Here is a 13,514-nt window from a genome sequence, read left to right on the forward strand (position 1 = left end):
ACTCAGAAGCTGATCAAATATCGGGTTAAATATCGGAGGGCTGGCCGATGTCCGATATTCAGTTTTAAGGCCGATACCGATAGGGGGCCGATTATATCGTGCATCCCTAATTTAAAGAGAAGGAAATAGCTGCATATGGAATAAAGCAGATCTAAAGAAAGAAAGAAAGTCTTTCATTGTAAATTGTTATTGTTATTTAATTCTGGAAGCAAATTTTTTGATTAAGTTAAAATAACATAAATCTAAATCCTTGACATTTAAATGATCATTTATAGGATGCAACATATTTCCAAGCATGTTGGCTCATCAATTTTTAACCTGGTCTAAAAATGAGGAAGTGTTTTTATGAAACATCATGTCCTCAGATGTAAAAGGTATGTTTAAGGATTATAAAATTCTGCCGTTTTTTTAACCTTATTAATGTGCCTGGGTTTAAAAGCTGCAACATTTACAGTGCATCACTAAAGTAAGGACAGATCCAGCCTTTCAATTAATGGTCGACTGTCTTGGGATGAAGGTCAATATCTCTATACAAGGTGCAAGTAGTTCCAGAAGGTACAATATTATTTAGCTGAAATAATCATATAAGCAGTTATCCTAATGGTATAGCACCAGCAGTATCAAGCAAGCATTTCTGATGTTTTCTGCTTACAAATAATGAAAACACATCTAGTATGAGAATATCAGAACTACTAAAAAAATAGGTGTAATGAGAAGTAGAGCTGCAACTAATGATTATTTTGACAATCAATTCATCTGCTGATAATGTTTTTGATCAATAATTAGATAGATTTTATGCAGAATTGAAACAGGTGAGGCTAAAACAAAGCCACTTGATGAGCTCTGAATGGAGCGTATTCACGGCCAAAAGCTTTTTTTTTTTTATCTTGAATGCACAATGTTTATATAATTTTAACAATTTTGGTATAGTTTAATCATAATCAATTAGTCAATTACTTGATATTTAAAAAAAAAAAACTAATCATGATTAATTAGATTAACTGTTTGAGCCCTGATGAGAAGTATGTTTAATATATGCTTAAAAGATACTAACTTTTAATCTAATTTTTAACAAATAAGCTTCTTTAAAGCACTTATTCTAATCTATTGAATCTTACTGTATTACAGGTTATACAGGAATGAGTCACATATTATTTTAATGTATTTTTTTTTATTTTAATTTCTAATTGAACTTTTTTGATCTCACATTTATTTGTTTTTGTTTTATAATTTGATTTCTACCTGAGGAAGAAATGAATTGACAATTTATTCTATGTTTTTTTCTTCATGTTTTATTATCTTTTAATGCTTTAAAATAAGCTTGATGTTTTACCTCTTCTCTTCAAATGTTACTCATGTAATCAAATTCGCTATAAAAATATCTCATAAAACAAAATGTTGTGTCATTGTCCAAATATTATTAGCCTGACTGAGTTCAAACCCAGAGCTCTGAGGATTTCTGTCAAAGAAACATTATTTATTATAAAACTGTAGCTTTAGTTGTGGCATATAAACAGTAACAATCAAAAATAACATTTAAAGGTCTAGAAATCCTCTGAGCTCTTAACAGTCAGAAGTGATCACACAAAGAAAAGAAGGATCAGATTTGAAGCTGCTTCTTGATCTGTGGCAGAAACTTTACACACTATGAGAAAAATTTAGAAGAGACACCTGGAAACCAACCAGGCTGTAACTCTTTTTTTTTTCTTATTAGCTACAAACATTGTTCCAATTTTCCATTAAGAAAATCACAGATCAAACTGGCCGGAAAAACCTCAGCAGCGTGTAAAACGTGAACAAAGTGCCCAGAATCACATCTGGTGAGAAGCTAACAGTGAAGTTTTCATCCTTTTATTGTCCTAACATAAACAGAGTGATCTCCTTTAAGGGTTTATAGGTTGCAAAGCAAATCAGAGTAAGAATCATCCTTTTGTCTGAGGTAATGGGAACTTAAAAACACACTGATGGTATGGTGTTTGGGAGAAAATATATTCAGTGGTGTATTAGAAATGCAGGTCTTTCACTGCAAAAAATAGAAAACTAAATAAGTCATTTTAGCTCAAATTAAGTGCATTTTCCTTGAATTAAAGGGGTAAGTGTGACACTTTGCCAATGGAACAAGACAATTTACATTTAAAATAAGAAAAAAACAATTGTTTTGTCTTATTTCAAGCGTATATTATCTAATTATCTTATTTTAGGAGTAAAAATACTAGTTCTACTTCCTACCTGCTCAAATTAAGGGTAAATACACTTAACTTAAGACATTTTTTACTTATTTCTAGATGTTTTTTGCAGTGTTGCCAAAGGTAGAATGCCTTGATATAAATTTAGAGGCACATGCAGATGTTTTGCGGATGTAAGCCAGATGTTTACAGTCAGAAAATGTTATTTTCTGCCCAGAGATTAAAGAGCAATAATAGAGCTTAAACTGGGAGACAAAAAACCACAATGACTCTAATATAATAAAAGAATGAATAGTTGATAATCTGTGTTGTTGATGGATGATGCTGCTGCTGACATTATGATGCTGCTTGTGGTTAAAAAGAGATGGAAAAGGAGGCTCATCCTAAAGAAGCAAAAACAGAAAGCAGAAGAAGAAAGAGAAGCGGAAAGCATGCCGAACTCCACCACCCACACCAAAACATGCAATGATTTTGGAGACTGAACGCAGAGAGACTTCAATGTGAGAACAATGGATGAGTACTTACTCTGTAATGCTCTGAACCGTGATATTTCCCCCCCATCCTCCTTACCCACAGCCCTCATTTGTTTGCTGATGGCTTGGCAGATTTCTTTGCCGGCCGCAATCTGGGCTTTTTCCCCTAGTAAGCCCCCGAGTGTGGCACGCAGCATGAAGGACACACAGCGGCGCGAGTACACAGCCTCCACGTGAGTTTGTGTGGCCCGGGGGTGAGACACAAGGTCCAGGACGTGGGACAGAAACGTGGCGAAATTACGCTCCAGCCACTGACCCCCCAGTGTGGTCACAAACACAACATAAGCCTGAGGAGAGAGAAAAGATCATTACATGTAAGTTAGAAAGAAAAAAAAACACTTTGATTTCCCAGCTGAAATGATTTATCTCATGTAAATTGACTCTTACCTGTGTGACACCCACTCGCACCTCCCTGCTAACAGAAGCTCCACCCTTTAGCATCTCCCCTCCACTCTTCAGGAAGCCAGATCCACCGCGCAGGAAACCCGTCGCCATCAGCTCTAGCACCTCATCCAGCGTAGCCCGTTTCACATTCTGTCGCATCACTTGAAATCAGAGGAGTACAATTTCAAGAAACCGGAAATATGCAAAAGGAAAATGAATAGTGTCCTGTTGATGGAGTTCAGCTACCTGCAGCTTGTTTGGGCATGAGGGCTGTTGCCATGACTGTACCCAGCAGTCTGGCCACCGCCACTCGGACCCCATAGTTGGATCCTTCCAAGGATTTAAAACATAAAGTTGCCACGTTCTCCAATTCTGTTGTCCACATAAACACTGCCTCATTCTGCAGCTCCAGCAGACACTGATCAGACGGAAACAAAGATGTAGACTAAGATTTACTTTGCATTTAGATTCAAACACATAGAATAGAATCAACCAGAACCGTTGTTCATGTGTTTAGTGTATGAGCAAAGCAATAAGCAAATAGAAACAGACAGGATACCCACTGATAAACACATCAAATAATTTACGGAGTAGAGATTCCCAGTAGAATTTCAACAACACTCCTCAGAATGAACGTTGTTGCTGACCGAAGAAACTCAAAAAACCTCTTTTGATTGTAAGCTCGGCATTTATGACAGAGATAAAAAAAAAAGCACTTTTAAAAAAGTAAGATGGATTTTTTTTCCGTTAAGCATGTTTATTCATGTTGTTGGACTTGAATTGGACTAATTTTTCATATCTTACCTAAGCAGGGTTGATTGTTTTTTGTTTTGTTTTTTTGGCAGCAATTTGGAAATTAATTTCCTCTAATAAAAAAAAATACAAAGAAGCTGATATTCAAAGCTAGCAATGCTAACTGCTAAGCGCAATTTTTTTTTTCTTTTTAATAATTTGTTCTTTCAACTCTACACTAACTGCCTACCCTCTCACATAGTGGGGATGTTGCTTTTAATTACTATATACATAATTAACTGTTGCTCAAAACATGAAATCAAGTTAAACAATAACCATTAACATTTTAATGGTTGTTTTAAAGGGTAAAAAATGTTTATATCTGCATCAGGAAGTTGACTCTTTAAAAAAACCTGAATCAAAAATATCTGGTTAATGCAAATCTAAAATAAAGTGTAGGCTACTGGTTTATTTTTATACAAAAAAATATTTTCAAACATAAATACAGGCAAATCTATGCAGAGAACTAATGGAGGATATAAGCTTTTTAAAATAACTGAAAGCACATAAACGTAACATAACACTGCTCCCATTTGTTCATACAGTGTGTTGGGAAAAGTGCTGGTTATACACAGACAACCCCAAGGCTCCCATTTGTATATCTAGGATGCAGCAGTTAGCTGATAAATGGGTGACGTGGGAAAATATGGTTTTATATGCATCATTAATAGGAGGATTGGAAGAAATGGCTTCTTTAGACACCGACCTTTGCAACGGCGCAGCGTACAGCCATGGATCTGTCTGTGAGCAGGGAGCGGGCATTCTTGTAGATATCTCTGTGACATGAAGCTGCAGCGCCACCAAGTCCACTCAGCACCTTCTGCAGGCTGAGCAGAATCTCTCCTCTGCCTTGTGACTACATTAATAACATGGAGAAAGATATCACACCCCGACCGGTCAGTGGAGCCCAGCTGAAGCAGTGGTGGGCTAAAACACAAAATATTTCAGTTTCTAACTCCCACCTCTGCACTCTTTAGTGCTTTTAGGAGATTGTTGATGGTGTCTGGAAAGGAGCTTCCCAACATCCGGCCCATCTTTTCATAAAATGCTCCAACACAGGCGACAGCAGCACTGTGAGACAAAGTCATCAACGACATGTCAGAATGTGACCAAAAAAAGGTGACGATGCTGAGAGAACCACAGGGACAAAGCCACATTTAATTTGCCAGCTCCAATCATATATGTCCTAAGAGCCCTTCAACCCAGTACTGACTGTAAGACATTTCTGACTCTACAGAGTCTTGCAAAAGTATTCACAGCCCTTCATCTTTTTTACTTTACAACTTCCATGTAATTTTGTAGGGATTTTATGTGGACGAAAAACAGAAAATAGAGCATAAATGTCAAGTGAAATAAAAAGCATACAAAGGTTTGACTTAAAAAAAAAAAAAAAACAATCTCCTGCAGTTCAAACTGAGCATCAGTATGGGGAAGAAAGGTGTTTTGAGTGACTTTGAACGTGGCATGATTGTTGGTGCCAGAAGGGCTGGTCTGAGTATTTCAGAAACTGCTGATCTACTGGGATTTTCACGCACAACCATCTCTAGGGTTTACAGAGAATGGTCCGAAAAAGAAAAAACATCCAGTGAGCGGCAGTTCTGTGGGCGGAAATGCCTTGTTGATGCCAGAGGTCAGAGGAGAATGGCCAGACTGGTTCGAGCTGATAGAAGGGCAACAGTGACTCAAATAACCACCCGTTACAACCAAGGTGGGCAGAAGAGCATCTCTGAACGCACAGTACGTCGAACTTTGAGGCAGATGGGCTACAGCAGCAGAAGACCACACCGGGTGCCACTCCTTTCAGCTAAGAACAGGAAACTGAGGCTACAGTTTGCACAAGCTCATTGAAATTGGACAATAGAAGATTGGAAAAACGTTGCCTGGTCTGATGAGTCTCGATTTCTGCTGCGACATTCGGATGTTAGGGTCAGAATTTGGCGTCTAAAACATGAAAGCATGGATCCATCCTGCCTTGTATCAACGGTTCAGGCTGGTGGTGGTGGTGTCATGGTGTGGGGAATATTTTCTTGGCACTCTTTGGGCCCCTTGGTACCAATTGAGCATCGTTGCAACGCCACAGCCTACCTGAGTATTGTTGCTGACCATGTCCATCCCTTTATGACCACAATGTACCCAACTTCTGATGGCTACTTTCAGCAGGATAATGCAGCCGACAAATATGCGGCAACTGTGTGATGCCATCATGTCAATATGGACCAAACTCACTGAGGAATGCTTCCAGCACCTTGAGGCAGTTCTGAAGGCAAAAGGGGGTCCAACCCGTTACTAGCATGGGGTACCTAATAAAGTCGCCAGTGAGTGTATCTTATAAGTAAGGCACTTGTCTGTATTCTGTACATTTCACACAGCACAGTTCAATCAATTTAAAAAAAAATGGACAGGAATATCACTGGAAAAACAATCTAGAAATAAGTGAAAAATCTCTTAAATTCAGAGTATTTACCCTTAATTTGAGTAGTTAAATGAGATAGTTTGCCAATGGAATTAGTATTTTTTACTCTTAAAATAAGATAATTAGATAATATGCACTTGAAATAAGACAATGCAATTGTGTTTTCTTATTTTAAGTGTAAATTGTCTTGTTCCATTGGCAAAGTGTCTCTTTTACCTCCTCAATCCAAGAACAAATGCACTTATTTAAAGAAAAAATTACTTATCTAGATTTCGATTTTTTTTTCCAGTGATGGAACACATGGAATCTACAGAGATGTGACCTCCTACGCTGACAAGCCAGCAAGGAAGAGCATTTATCATAGAACAAGCTGAGAGACCCATAGTCAGGTGGGTCAACACAAATCAGGGGAAATCCTGATGGGAGTTTGGCATCTATAATTGGTCAGATTATTCAAAAAACATGAATATCAGATAATATTGTTGTTGAATATTGTTCTCTGAGTAAAATCCCTTAATCAAGCCTTTTTATAACACCCACACTACAAAATAAATAATAGAAGCACAAATAATTCTCGCTGATATATCATATTGAGTCAGTATCTGTATTGTATCAGAAATTAAAATGTTTTATCTGTTCAATCCTTACACAAATGTTTGCTAACCCTAAATATGTATTTTCTTAACAAGAAACTCATATATAACTTCACTTTCTCCACAAATACAGATTATTTTGTTGTGTTCCTGTTAGCGATAGATTGAAGTTTGAGGCCGCACTGGGAAAACATGCTGCATTAATGCCTAATGTAGTTATAATCTTCCTTTAATGGGAGTAAGAAAAACATCCAAACACTCGCTCCTGCAAAATTAATCCTCCCTTTTAAAAAACAAATATTACACCACAGATTAATGTATGGCTTAACTGCTAATACCCTTGGAGAGGAGTCGACTGTTTATGCTTGAATTTTGAATGAAAAGGTTAGAAATCTAGAAATGTTTTAAAGCTATAAAGATAGCATACATGTTAAGAATTGCTGTATGATTAGACAACGCATTAAATGATTAAATGGGATCTCACAGTTTTGTTGGTAAGTATGTTGGTGTGTCATCCTTGCTTTTGATGATTTCATTGCATTTATCCAGGGTCTGGAAAACGGTGAAGGTATCACCAATGCTGTAGAGAGTAGCAAGGTTTTTAGCCAGCAGTTTTCTGGTTGGTGGTCCAGGAGCGCTGCTAATCAGTCCTGTTAACTGTTCCACCAGCTTTTTCTGCTTCTCCTTCACGTCCACCTGCCATTCAAACACATTATTAACGTCGCTGGGTTCCTCTAATAGCAAATACTGCTTTAAAGCAAGACTGAAAATGACAACTCACCTTATTTGCTGCAACAAGCACTTTATCCAGGAAGCGAAGCCATTCAAAGATGAAGACTGGTCTCTTTGCTTCAGTGATCTGAGCCAAAGCATCCTCATTGAGCAGCAGACTGTGAGCCAGCTCCATGGCGAGGATCAGGACTGTACACCTTCGTCTGCTAGAAACATGCACAATATTCCTACTTAATGACTTAGTTATGAATTCAGAAAAAGCCCTTAGCCAATTCAAAACTGTATCAATTTAAGACTTTTTTTCCCTGCTGCCCTGTTGATCCAGGACATAATTAAAAAATATACTGATGCCACTTCTGAAGGCATACCATAGAAGACTGCGGCTTAAAATGTTCCAATTTCTTTTTTCAAAATTATTGAACAATTTTAATTAAAACTTGATGATTTGTCCTGGTTAGTACCAGGACAGAACAGACCTTCCTCCAATCTTATGCAGGAAAGAAGGAACACAGTGCCCTCTTACTTCTCATTTCTGTGCACCTTCAACTGGTTTGCTGAAAAGAAGATATCTATATTTGTAAAGCTCTTACTAAAAAAAACAAAACAAATCATGTGTTGGGAATGCTTTCCAGGTGCAAAAAGAAAAAAACAGTTAATGTGTTAAAATTAAGAATAAATAGTGGGGACCTGATGGCAATGCAAAAAACCCATGTTTCACTCTTAATGTGCAGTACAATTCCCCATCCCTGCAATATTAAATGAGGGCGGTGACAAAGGATTATTGTGCTAAAACAATAATAGACAACAGATCAAAAGATAGAGGGAAGTGGCGGCCTAGTGGTTAGGCTATTGCGCTTGGAATCCAGAGGTTCTGAGTTCAAGCCCCACTCCAACAGACTGACACTCTGGTCCCCTGAGCAAAGACCCTTAACCCCACACTGCTCCCCAGGCACCGCACAATGGCAGCCCACTGCTCCCCCAGTAGATGGGTTAAATGCAGAGAGTTCATTTCATTGAAGAGAGTGAAATGTGCAAGGAGATCTAACAGGATATATATCTTTCACTTAGTTGTTCTAGCACGTTTAGAGAGTTATAATCCATTTAAAACAATCCATTAAAAAGTTAGTTGACAAGTTTTTTTTAAATAATCAATTAATCACAAATAATTTGATTAATTTTCTATAGTGCTATGTTAAATCATGAGTGCACATTACATATAAAATACCCTATTTTGCCAGTTGGCAATCTACGTACAAGTCAAAGTGTCACTAACCCTGGACAGGGCTCTTTACACCAAGTTCCATAAAGATCAATCTAAGTGATGAATCAATGTATTTTTAGTGGGTGCAACTGGATTAACAAGGCCCTGATCTAATGTAAAGCACCTTGTAGGTAAGCTGTGATATGGGCTCGCCTCAGTTCCAGTCTGGTTCTGCTGGTAGTTTCTTCCTGTTACTGAGACTGGTTTGTCTCCTCTGTGTCCTTATGCAAGCTTAGGATGAGGGATTGTAAATTCAACTACAGATTTAACTATTTGATCCAATCACCTAAACTTACTTAGATTACTTCTTACAAAGTTCTATAATGTGATCCACTAATTTTCAACTCTATTACAAAAAAAAAATACTAATTTATTATTTAACCAGACTAGATTATGAGGGAATAAATAGGATTGTATCAAGTTGAATTTGGATATATGGATATTAAATAGACATTTGTGTCCTATTACCTAGATATTTGCTTTAATTTGGCGACATAAATAAACAGAAATGACTAAAATTTATCACGCCGGTTAAGAGCTAGAAATGTATATGGTTTCCTCTGGTACTTAGCTGCATTTACATTCCCTTCCCTGAAAGTTAAACCTCGAGGCTGTGTAAAACTATTGTAGGCTGTCTTGTTTTTTGTCATTTTTATTAAAGTGGTTGACAGTTTTAGTTGTTTGTAACCACCATGGCTAGCTAGCTGGTTCCGATCAGGAACAAGCTCAACTTCGACGATCCTCTCCCATTATTCGGGTCTGTTAGCTAGTTTCTGAGGTCTCTTCTAACCTCCAGGGATCACATAAACCATAATCGTAACAACAGCATTCTGAATTGCGAGCTAAATAATAACAAAATACGCGTACTACCTGTATTTCGATGACCCAGGATGAATGAGGACAAAATATCGGGGGCGTAGCAGACAATCATGTCCGGTAGGAAACTATACAAACATTTAAAAACACTGATTAATATTCTCCCATTGAATATATAAACTCCCATAAAACTAAATTTTATGTGTTAAACGATAATACCGCACGATCTCAATAAACACACATACTGTAATTATGATCTAACTGGCGGAACGATTAATATGCAACCTACATGCAGCTGGTCGGAATCTTTTTGTAAACGAACCAAAACCAAACTAGCAAAATATTCCAGCGAGTTTTTCTTCAAGCTAAAGCAACTATTTATTTTTATTTTACTACATTCCTTCTAGAATTCACGATGTCTGACGAGGAAGAGGATTATATGTCTGATGCGTTCCTCAATAAAATGTAAGCCGTTTATATTTGCTTCGAAATAACAATAGCTGAGTAGATATTGTAAATAATATTACTGCTAAAAATGTTTAAACATTATGTATCCGTGAAAATAACCTTGAATTAAAATAGTTCCACAGGAAAAAATACTTGAGAATACAATGGTATTTAATATAATTAGGAATATAGTATGTATTTTAGCTTAATGCTAAATAATTACTTATATTCATGTACTAAATATGATGCTAAATTAAGGGCAATAGCTGGATAAATAGACTGCTCTGGTTCTTTACTTCATTTAACAAGTTTATTGAAATTCCTGTCTGACGTGGGCCCTGTTCTTCCAGCAGATCACGACACAGCAGATAATATTTGTGTATAATTTTGTGTACTTGTGCCAATATTGAATTATTGGAGCCTCTCAAACAATAGAATTTGCTGTACCCCATTCTTGTCTAAGTTAAATCCTTAATTCAACCATAGTAGACTGACAGACAGCAGGCTTCCTGCTAAATAGATTTCACAAACAATTCCTGATATTATTCCACACTATCTCAATAAAAGTTTCCCTTTGATAAACACGGCCATCATATTCTTCTGGAAATTACATTTCTACATATTTTTTCACCCAATCTCCTGAATGGCACTTTGTAACACTTATATTTTCTATCTATTACTTAGTTTCTTAGTTTATGTTTTATTGTATTCTTTGTTCAAACTATAAGGCTTTTGGTGATTCGTAGCTCATCCAGAACTTTGGTCAACTACTGTTATTTGAAATGTGATTTAGAAATAAACTTTGACTTGACCTGACATCTCTTAGGTACTTGCTCATCTGCTCCAGGGACATAATTTAGTGTTGTGTGTAAAGTCAGAAACAAAGAGATTTACTGTTTGAAGACTATATAAAAAATAAGTGTTTAAATGCAATTCCTCTTACTACCACTCTGGTACAAGTAAACATTGTTAATGCTGAATAAGTTTTCTAAGATTATCTGCAGATTGATTCATTCCTCTGTTTCTAGTCAAGATGTGAAGCCAGGGGTCAGCATGGTGAGGAGGGTAAAGGAAGCCATCAAAAAGGAAGAAAAGATTAAGGAGAAAAATATCCAAAACCGACAGAAGAGCTACAAGGAGCAGGAGAAGGAAAGCCGGGAAGCAGCTTTACAGAGTTCCATCAGCAATGAGAACAAGGGCTTTGCTCTTCTTAAAAAGATGGGTTACAAAGCTGGTCAAGGCCTTGGAAAAGAGGGTAGCTATTTATTTGTTATGGTCCTGTTTTTAATTGCCTTTTTGGCTTTTGACTCCTATGTTATACCACTGCTCTATGTGTTCTCAGGAGCAGGGAGGGTTGATCCGATTCCTCTAACCATAAAAGCAGGTAAGCTGTTCGTTTTTTTTCTCTCATAGTATGATGTTAATTTCTGTCTATTTTTTATGACTGTCCTTTCCCCTTTCTATCAGACAGAGGGGGTATAGGTCTTGAGGAGCTTAAGAAAAGAAAAGCAGAGGAGGAGCTCCACCACTATCGACAGAAAGTGAGAGCCAAGCAGCAGAATGAGGCCAAGTCTTTGGAAGATTTTAGGTGAAGTTTGAACAAGCATATAAAGTCCATCTGAAGAGCCTCCCCCCTCCTATTACAGCTGCTTTACTGTCTCTGTTTTCAATGGACTTCAGGTCAAGAGTCAGAACAGAGAGAGAAGAACGAAAGATTGAAGGAGACTTGAGGAGGAGTCAGCGATCTTGCGAGCAGCTTGACAGTCAGAAGGTAAAAAGCATTTTGAATATAAAGTCTCTTGCAAAGATCTTAAAGCATTTTCAGGTAGTCAAAATGACACCAATGATAAATCTCTGAGCTTTAGTCTAAACTATTCCATAGTAGCTCTGCCTGCATGTTAAAGCTTTTAGTTGTAGAAAGTTGAATCTCAAGTCTTTTGTAGCCTCTAAAAGGCTTTCTACAGATTTATTTAACTCAAACTATCTTTCTAAAAATTCAGACTGGCTTCCTTTACCTGCTAAAGAACAGATTCTCCACAGCATAATGCTTCTACTACCATGTCTCACCATCATGATAGTTTGATCAGGTTCTAGTATTCGTTTCCCATTTTGCATATATGTTAAAAGGTTTTTTGCAACAAAATCGTAACAAATTTTTTAACAAACCACATGACTTTATTTTCCAAGTTTGAAGCCGTTTTGCTTCCCATCCAGGAAGCTTTCTCAATTCAAAATGTCTGGAGTAGCGTTGAGTTCGAGGCTTATAGAGTGGCCCAAAGAAAAGCCTTGTTATGGCTCAAATTCAGTCTTCTCTGAAGAGAGTAGACCCTTCCATGTTTTCTACATCCTCCATATGGCATTTAGCACATTAACAGTGGGAATTTGTATAACTTTCTAAAATGACAGGTTTTGTCTTGCTGCACCTTTTTTTTAGCATAAAGGAGTGTGCAGCATTCATATTAAAAGTTTCCAGTAGAGAAAATTCCTCAGCCTATGGTGGAAAACAAAGTTGGATGTATGTGTAGACTTGTAACTGAATACCTTTCCTTTATAATTCCCAGTTTGGGAAAAATCAAATGCATCTAGAGGAACATCTTGGGACGTCCCCATGCCCACCTACAAATTTACACGTAAAGTAGTTTAAATAGCTGGAACTTCTCACCGCATTTTCAAATAACCATGGAGATGGTGCTGTTAGGCTGTCACAGAAACACTTTGTCAACGTGCCTCAGAGAGAGTTGTTACAGCCTACCAACAACTTAATAATAATAATATTAATAATAATTGAACTTTATTGATCTCATATTGGAGAAATTTACCTCTGCATTTAACCCATCCCCTTTGGGAGCAGTGGGCTGCCATTGTACGGTGGACCCAGGGAGCAGTGTGGGGTTAAGGGTCTTGCTCAGAGACCCAGAGTGGCAACTTATTAAATGACACCAACGACTCACTAAAGAACCAGACTGAAAATAAAGTCTGTTTGCTCCATATTTTTCTCCAAAGGTTATATATTTTGGTCCAAAGCCAACAGGTGCTTTTCAGTTGCTGTGAATAGAATAGTCATACCACTACCTCACCGTTGCTCCTGACCTACTACACTTTAATGTAAAAGTCAATCCACCTGTATATAGGCCATCCGGATTGTACATATGACACCTCAAATCTCTGTGCTACTCCCTTGTATTTTTTTTTTTTTTCGTTTTTCATTGTGTGTGATACATGTACACTTGCACCTTAATCCTTATTTATCTTGATATACTGTATATACCTTCTTTAATTACTAGGGATGCACGATATTGGGATTTTGGCCGATATCCGATATTTTAAAACTCATGTAGCCGATAACCGATATCGATA

The 13,514-nt window shown here is 37.3% G+C and overlaps 2 protein-coding genes across 3 annotated transcripts in view; one reads left to right on the plus strand and one right to left on the minus strand.

The window, feature by feature from the left end:
- The window catches only part of heatr5b (HEAT repeat containing 5B), a 33,428-nt gene extending 23,510 nt beyond the window's left edge, over window positions 1-9,918 (minus strand). Inside the window, exons 1-8 of one of the 2 annotated variants that reach the window (XM_015393227.1) lie at window positions 9,765-9,918; window positions 7,683-7,839; window positions 7,386-7,597; window positions 4,858-4,966; window positions 4,602-4,751; window positions 3,350-3,521; window positions 3,107-3,264; window positions 2,712-3,006 (exon numbers count right to left, since the gene is read on the minus strand). In XM_015393227.1, coding sequence (XP_015248713.1) covers window positions 2,712-3,006; window positions 3,107-3,264; window positions 3,350-3,521; window positions 4,602-4,751; window positions 4,858-4,966; window positions 7,386-7,597; window positions 7,683-7,808 — 1,222 coding nt within the window. In that variant the 5' untranslated portion in view covers window positions 7,809-7,839; window positions 9,765-9,918. The remainder of the gene's footprint in view (window positions 1-2,711; window positions 3,007-3,106; window positions 3,265-3,349; window positions 3,522-4,601; window positions 4,752-4,857; window positions 4,967-7,385; window positions 7,598-7,682; window positions 7,840-9,764) is intronic. The other variant, XM_015393228.1, reaches the window with a different exon arrangement.
- A 109-nt stretch (window positions 9,919-10,027) lies between these two features.
- gpatch11 (G-patch domain containing 11) overlaps window positions 10,028-13,514 on the plus strand; it is a 6,121-nt gene continuing 2,634 nt past the window's right edge. The window contains exons 1-5 of the mRNA XM_015393209.1: window positions 10,028-10,175; window positions 11,186-11,412; window positions 11,500-11,541; window positions 11,625-11,745; window positions 11,838-11,928. Of these exons, the coding sequence (XP_015248695.1) occupies window positions 10,126-10,175; window positions 11,186-11,412; window positions 11,500-11,541; window positions 11,625-11,745; window positions 11,838-11,928 (531 nt within the window). The 5' untranslated portion in view covers window positions 10,028-10,125. The remainder of the gene's footprint in view (window positions 10,176-11,185; window positions 11,413-11,499; window positions 11,542-11,624; window positions 11,746-11,837; window positions 11,929-13,514) is intronic.

The sequence above is a fragment of the Cyprinodon variegatus genome, unplaced genomic scaffold (genome assembly GCF_000732505.1).
Source record: "Cyprinodon variegatus isolate N-32 unplaced genomic scaffold, C_variegatus-1.0 Scaffold630, whole genome shotgun sequence".
Classification (NCBI taxonomy): Eukaryota; Metazoa; Chordata; class Actinopteri; order Cyprinodontiformes; family Cyprinodontidae; genus Cyprinodon; species Cyprinodon variegatus.